Source organism: Hemitrygon akajei, chromosome 9, assembly GCF_048418815.1.
Source record: "Hemitrygon akajei chromosome 9, sHemAka1.3, whole genome shotgun sequence".
Lineage (NCBI taxonomy): Eukaryota > Metazoa > Chordata > Chondrichthyes > Myliobatiformes > Dasyatidae > Hemitrygon > Hemitrygon akajei.
In genome coordinates this window covers 54,861,561-54,869,360 of record NC_133132.1, presented here as the reverse complement: position 1 = coordinate 54,869,360, position 7,800 = coordinate 54,861,561, and the positions used below count along the sequence as shown (strand labels likewise).

Below are 7,800 nucleotides of genomic sequence, written 5' to 3'. Positions count from 1 at the left end.
CCACTGATGTTTACAGCGGATGTTGGACATCAGACATGGAGACGACACGTGGACCAGATACTAGATGCTCAGCTGAAGAACACACCTGAGTCGACTGCATCCAAGAAGACGGACACTTTACAGCCACTGGACTTACGTCTCAGTGATGATCATGTTACTAATAGCAATTTGACACCTGCCAAATCTGATACCATTCCACAGGCCCGGAGGCACTAACTTGGAAGAAACAGAGCGCCACCCAAAAGACTGAATCTTTAGTATAATGAAGTTAGTTATGGACTGTTATTGTGAAAGTATGTTTATTTGAATATGGTTTATTAAAGGGAAATTGAATGTTTTGTTACATATAGCTTTATGTTACATTAATCTAAAGGAGCAGTGACTCCCCTTGGTGCTACATATTGACTGATAACTTACCCATGCACATTTATCTGCAGCTCTCTCTGTCTGCAATGTGAATATACCAGTTAAACTCACCTCCACCTGCGAGCTTTTATTTAATTAATATGCAGTTGTACAGACACAACAACAACAGCAGGGACTGAATCCCGATGCCCTTTTAAGAAATAGGCCCAAGCCTGCTCTTTCCTGACCATTGTTTACTCCAAGATATTTCCATTACATTCCCTGTAGGCATTTCCTGCTCCTTTTCTCATTGTCTTTTGGGCCAATCCCATCTCCTGCTGCAAGCATTCCGAGATCTCCAAGCAGGTGCCAAACAAACTGTGAGGGTGAGCTTTCTCTCCCCAGATGCCAATAGGATTTACAAGTGGCTGAGGGAGAGAATACAGCAATGAGCTTGCTTTTTCTGGACTGTGTGGTATTTGGCTAATTCTCGGAGCCCCAGGTGGGATCTAAGGACTCTTTGGTGAGTCACTGAGATCATCAAGATGGATATAATTGATTTACAAAGCACACAGACATAGATCAGTATAGGAACAGGCCCTTTGCCTCTCGATGCTGTGCAGAACACAATGCCAAATTAAAGTAATTCTTCTGCCTGCACGTGACCCACATTCCCGTACTGTCTGCATATTTTGATAGACATCTAGCCAGCATGGATGACTTGGGCTGAAGAGCCTGTTTCAGGGCTGAGTAACTCTTTCATATACAAGTGTAGATCATCAGGCAAAGAGCTAGATAATAACATCGACTGGATTGATATTGCCAAGGGCCTGCCTCGGTTCAATGGACAAAAATGCTTTTCTTCTGCACTATAAGGTAGGTTTTCGACCAAAACATTAATTTAGTTTTGTCAGACCTACCCGATTTCCTCCTGCCTTTCCTCTTAATATTTCATATTGTCACTAGTTTGCTTTTCTTTCTTATTATTTGTTGGCCTTATCTATTGGCACTGCCTCTGATGAATCTGGACAGCAAAAACCTACTGCTTCTCAAAGTGCTCAAGTCTTCGCCTTTTAGGGTATATTTTCTATCTCTGCCCTCAATTCCAAGTTGCAGTACTTCATGTTTTCCTACATTGAACTGCATCGGCGATCTATGTTTTTCTAGCAGCCCTTCTAAAATCTGGCCCGGGATTCAATCAAAATATGTGGGTGGTGGTCATATTTCCTTGATACTTACAGAAGGGCAGTGGAGTCGTGTTGCATGCCTAGGACAAGGCATGCATTACAATTAGAGAAGGCTGGAACAGGCCCTTTTGCCCATGGCACTGTGCTGAACTAATTAAACTAATAATTAAACATCTAACTAAACTAGTCTCTACTGCCTACACAATCATGTATCCTTGCTCAGCACATTCATGTATCTCTTAAACAACTCTGTGTACCTGCTTCCTCCACCACCCCAGGCAGCACGTTGCTGACTCTTGAACTCAGTGCCTGGACTAATAAAGGCAAGTACTGAATATACAAACATGAGAAAGTTTGCAGATGCTGGCAATCCAAACCAACACACATCAGAATGCTGGAGGAACCACAGCAGGTCAGGCAGCATCAATGGAAATGAATAAATAGTTGACGTTTGGGGCTGAGACCTTTCTTCAGGACTCAAAGTATGCAATACTGTATGTTTTCTTTACAACTCTAGCAACTTGCGCAGACTCTTCCAGGGAACTATGGACTTGGATTCCAATATTCCTTTGTACATCGATCAAGTCTTATTTAAGGCAGAGGAGAGAAAAGGGAGTTACTGAGAAATTTAAAGAAGTAAAAACAGATTGAAAGACAAAATAAAACTACAGCTGCTGGAAGTTTGAAATAGAAACACACAGCAGTGACTGCTATGAATTGTAGGTGACCATATTCAAAAGAAACAAGGTTGTTTTTTTTTTAGTTTTTTGCGTTCCATGGGAAATGGGGATTGTGCTTGTGGACGACTGAGGAAGATTAGCCATGATTTTTTTTTAAACGGGAGAATAGTACACTTTGTGAGCTTCATGTCAGCAAGAATTTTTATTTCACCCTGGTGTATAATGGCAATAAACTTATCGAATCTAATCTAATTCAGCCATTCGTCAAAAATATAAAACCTTGCCTCTGATCCGAGGGTTAGAGTTTGTGGAGAAGGATTGCTGTGACAGAGCATTTTGCCATCTTGCTGTGTTGCCCGACCAATGCTATGGTGTCTACATTGAAACAGAACCATGATGTCACAGGCTACCATTCATTGTTTTTCAATTTGCACTCTTTCATATTTCTCAATATTAGTTAACCTCTTTTTTTGCAATTCATCTAGCTACTTGCTATATCTAGACTAAACAAGAATGTCACTCTGTTACCACAGAACATGCCATGATATGCATTTTATTAATTTTGGTTTAGAATCTTACCAGAAAAATAAAGCAAAAACACCGCATCATAAATCATAATTAATACTAATTCCAAGCAATAAATTAAATCTTTGACCCTGCAGTCACCACAGCTTAGTGGTTAGCATGACGCCATTACAGCTCGGGGTGTCAGAGTTCAGAGTTCAATTCCGGCATCCTCTGTATGTCCTCCCCATGAGATACATGGGTATTCCCTGGGTACAGCGGTTTCCTCCCAAGGTCCCAAGATGTACCGGGTAGGTTAATTGGGCATTGTAAATTGTCTTGTGATTGGGTTAGGGTTAAATCGGGGTTGTCGGGTGTTGCTGGGGTGATGTTGTTTGAAGGGTTGGAAAAGCCTACTCTGCGCTTTTTCTCTACATAAATAAATAAATGTTATGTAGAATTAATTTTATAAAATGTTGTCATAAGTTGAAAAGGGAGAATATTGTTCACAGCTAGACTTTGGCAATCAGTTTGCAAAATATTGTGAACGTTTACACTATTAGTTAACTGTAAAGTTTTGTAGCACATTGAAAGCCATCAATTTGGCACAGTTTGCAACCAACTCTGAAGTTAAATCCTGCCTTTTAAGTCCCAAAAACTTTAAACGTATTGCCAAGGCTGGCTAGATTAATGTCAAAACTGGCTGTGTTTTCCAGTCAGGGTAAGAACATGCCTCCCTGTGAGCAAAACCCCAAGCTGATTCAGCATTGGTAGCAAACCAGCAACATTTCCATAATAGGAATTTCTGACTATTGCTGGATGTCAAAGTGGCTATTAACAGCAACATTGAAATCTAAACTCGACTGGTGGATAAATCAGGGTATCAATTTTGTAATTCACAATTCAATACTGCGCTGAAGTTGTTGGTGGTGGTGGGGGTGGTGTTCTAAGCTTTATGAATTGTTATGTGTTATTTGGATATATTTTTAGATGATCCTTTGGGACTGTGGATGACTTATTCCCACTCTTGTTGCACTGAAGTGGCTAATGAAGCTAATGTGAAAACTACAGAAGGGGCAAGTGGTGACTTATGGGGCAAGTTGGTAAGATGGTATTCTCTCTCAGCTGCCTATGTAGGACTATTGTGTGCTCCTGGTGCATAGTGCCAAGGTTTCCAATGCTATCATTCATGCTTATTCTCTGCTTTGAGTAGTCACTCCCAAAAGTCAGAGTGGGAAGAGGGTTTTCATGCATTGTCAAGGAGGCTTGAGTATATCCTTAATTTTTTTTAAATCTTTCCATTTGGTAATCTTTTCCCATATCAGACCTAGGAATACGGCTTCTGGAGGGGCAGGAGCAAACAAAAGGCTGGATAGGCTAGGACTTTTTTTTTCTGTTGAGCATAGGAGGCATGAGGGGTGACCTTGTGGAGGTTTATAAAATCACGAGTGGCATACTTAAGGTGAATAGTCACAGTCTTTTTCTCAGATTAAGGGAGTCTAAAACTTGAGGGTAAAGGGGGTAAGATTCAATGGGGATCTAAGGGCAACTTCTTCACACAGAGCATGGTGTATGTAGGGAATGAGCTGCCAGAGGAAATGGTAGAGATGGGTACATTTACAATGTTGAAAAGACAATTGGACAGGTAGATTTTGGAAATACAAGCCAAACACAGGCAAATGTGATTAGTTAGGTCAAAGGACCTTTCTTTATGTTGTATAATTCTATGACCTGGTCCAGTTCAAGGTTCTTGACCGAAAACATCGACAGAGATGATGCTGAGTACCTCCAGCAATTTGTGTCTCACTCGATCTCTTTTGCAAGTCTGATGTTGAGAATGAGAATGACATGGTTTATCCAGCATTGATGTGTGAGTACACTATGGCCTCACTGTTGCGGATGTTGGCCTCGGAGAGGGCTGCCCGTGGGTCATTTATTGTTCCAGTAAATTTGGAAGACACTGTGGAGACATTGTTAGCCATTCACTTCCAATGCCTCAGTCATCCGGGTCTCTGAAACATAAAGAAGAGCAGGAATCGCTGCTGTCCTGTAGACCATTGGTTTTGTTATGAGATCTTTGTTTTCAGCTACTTTTTCCTTTCATCAACCAAATGTGATGCTGATGCATTGATGTGAATGATGAATTTTATCATTAATGTCTATAATTTCTAACAAAGGAGAGAAAACCCTTGTCAATCAAATATAATTTAAATCTGTGTCTGCATTAGCTTGAGTACAATGTCCCCATTAATTTTAATATCTCTCATATTATTATGGCTATAGGAAGTATATGTTACTGTTTTTATCTATTTAACCAGCAAAATATGACAAGAAGGAACTTGCATTTGGCTGACATCTGCAATGTAAAGTTTGAGAAAAGAGGGAGAATGGCCAAAGAGCTTCTTGAGAAATTAGGTTCTGTGGAGATTTTTAAAGGGAAGGAAGAAGGTGCAGAAGTGAAATTGTCTTTTGTTTGACTTTAATTTAACCTTCACTGGGTGTGGTAGTGCGCTGTTAAACTGTTGGTTTAGTATCCTGAGTTGGAATGGGTGAGCTCAGATCCTCTAAGCTGTTCGGGAACTTTGAGTATCACTGGAAAAAAAACTGACATTCTGTGAAGCGATTAAAATTTAGTTTATGCTGGCACACCAACAGCTCTACTTTTTTAGGAGTTTGAGGAGATTTGATATGTCACCAAAGACACTTTCTGTAGATGTACGATGGAGACCATTCTGACTGGTTGCATTACAGTCTGGTATGGAGGCTCCAAAGCAGAGGATTGCAAGATGCTTCAAAGGATTGAAGAAATGTCCAGCACAACCCTCCCTACCATGGAGGCAACATCCATTGTTAAGGACCCCCTCCATTTGGGACATGCTTTCTTCTCATTACTATCATCAAGGAGGTGCAGGGATCGAAGATTCACTAAAGACTCAGTGAATTGGGAAAAGTTTCTTCCCCTCTGCCTTCAGATTTTTGAACAGCCCATGATCTCATAAACATGATCTCTTTTTTTTTGCATTTAAACTCTGGATTTTACAGTGTCTATAAAAAATATACATCCCCCTTGGAAGATTTGATGATTTATTGTTGGACAATATTGATTTACAATGGATTTAATTTGGCTTTTTTGACACTGATGAACAGAAAAGATTTTTTCATGTCAAAGTGAAAACAAATTTCTACAGAATAGTCTAAATTTGCTACAATTATTACACAAGATAATTGATTGCATAATTACTCACCCCCTTCAAGTCAGTATTTAGTAGACGCACCTTTGGCAGCAATTGCAGCCTTGAGTCTGTGTGGATCAGTCTATATCAGCTTTGCACATCAGGACACTGCAATTTTTCCCCATTCTTCTTTACAAAACTGCTCAAGCTCTGTCAGATTGCATGGAGATCATGCAATTGGATTGAGATCTGGACTCTGACTTGGCCACTCCAGGACATTAACTGTGCTGTTTTTAAGCCATTCCTGTGTAGCTTTGGCTTTATGCTTGGGGTCATTGCCTTGCTGGAAAATAAATCTTCTCCCAAGTTGCAGTTCTCTTGCACACTGCATCAGGTTTTCCTCCAGGATTTCCCTGTTTTACCTTCTACCTTTACAAGCTTTCCAGGGCCTGAACCAGTGAAGCATCCCCACAGCATAACGCAGCCAGCACCATGCTTCATGGTAGGGATGATGAGTGTTTAATGATGTGCTGTGTTTGGCTTATGCCCAACATAGCGTTTAGTTTGATGGCCAAAAAGCTCAATTTTGGTTTCATCAGGCCACAGAACCTTCTTCCAGCTGATTTCAGAATCTCCCACGTCTTCTGGCAAACTCTAGCCGAGATTTCATGTGAGCTTTTTCTCAACAGTGGCTTTTCCTTTGCCACTCTCCCATAAAGCTGCAACTGGCGAAGCACTTGGCAATAGTTGTATGCACAGTCTCTCCCATCTCAGCCACCGAAGCTTCTAACTCCTCCAGAGTTGTCATAGGTCTCTTTGTGGCCTCTTACTAGTCCCTTTTTGCAGGGTCACTCAGTTTTCCATAGTCTTACTCCCCAAGGCCTTCTCATGCCCCCTTCTAGCTCTCCTAGGTCATTCTTCAGCTTCTTCCTGGCTACCTTGTATCTCTCTAGAGCCATGTCTGAATCTTGCTTCCTAAACTATAAGAAAAAGTAAGCTTCTTTCTTCCTGTTGACTAGATATTCCACATCTCTTATCAACGATGGTTCCTTGACTCTATCATCCTTTTCTAGCTTCAATTGGACAAACCTATCCAGAATCCTATGCAAGCACTCCCTGAACACCTCAACATTTCTTTTGTGCATATTTCTGAGTTCATCCCTTCCCAATTTATGTTCCCAAGTTTATGCCTAATTGCATGATAATTTTTCCTCCCCCAATTTAATATTTTGCATATTATCTGCTCCTATCCTTGTCCAAGGCTATGGTAAAGGTCAGGGAGTTGTAGCACTGTCTCTGAAATGCTCACTCACCAAGAGGTCTGTCACTTGACCTGGTTCATTGCCTAGTACCAGATCCACTGAGGTCTCTTTCTTCAGGCCGTGTACATAATGTGTCAGGAATCCTTCCTGGACATACCTAACAAATTCTGCCCCATCTACACCTTTTACACTAAGGAGATGTCAATCAGTATTAGGTAAGGTGAAGTTACCCATGACCTGTTATCTTTGCACCTTTAGAATTCTGACTCCAGATCTTCTCCTCGGTGTCTGCTGTTATTGGGGGAGGGGGGCCTGTAGTATGCTGATTGGCACGGGGATAGTATCCCTGCATCTTGTAGCTTCTTCCCTGTCCCTTTTGAAAATCTAAACCCCAGAACATCCAGCAGCCAGTCCTGCCCTTGTGACAGTAAAGTCTCTGTAATGGCTACAACATTGTAGTTCCCTGTACTGATCCATGCTCTAAGCTCATCACCCTTTTTCTTGATGTATCTTGCTTAAAATAGACACATTTCAACCCATCCAAAAGACTGCAATTATACCCTATCCACTGCTTATCCTTCCTTATGGTCTCTCCACACACAAGATCTACCTTAACACCAACAGCTCCATCCTCTGACCTATCAGTCTG

At 41.2% G+C, this 7,800-nt stretch overlaps 1 protein-coding gene across 1 annotated transcript in view; it reads left to right on the top strand.

The window, feature by feature from the left end:
* Window positions 1-3,791: 3,791 nt before the first annotated feature.
* mrpl33 (mitochondrial ribosomal protein L33) overlaps window positions 3,792-7,800 on the top strand; it is a 51,522-nt gene continuing 47,513 nt past the window's right edge. The window contains exon 1 of the mRNA XM_073056029.1: window positions 3,792-3,819. Coding sequence (XP_072912130.1) covers window positions 3,807-3,819 — 13 coding nt within the window. The 5' untranslated portion in view covers window positions 3,792-3,806. The remainder of the gene's footprint in view (window positions 3,820-7,800) is intronic.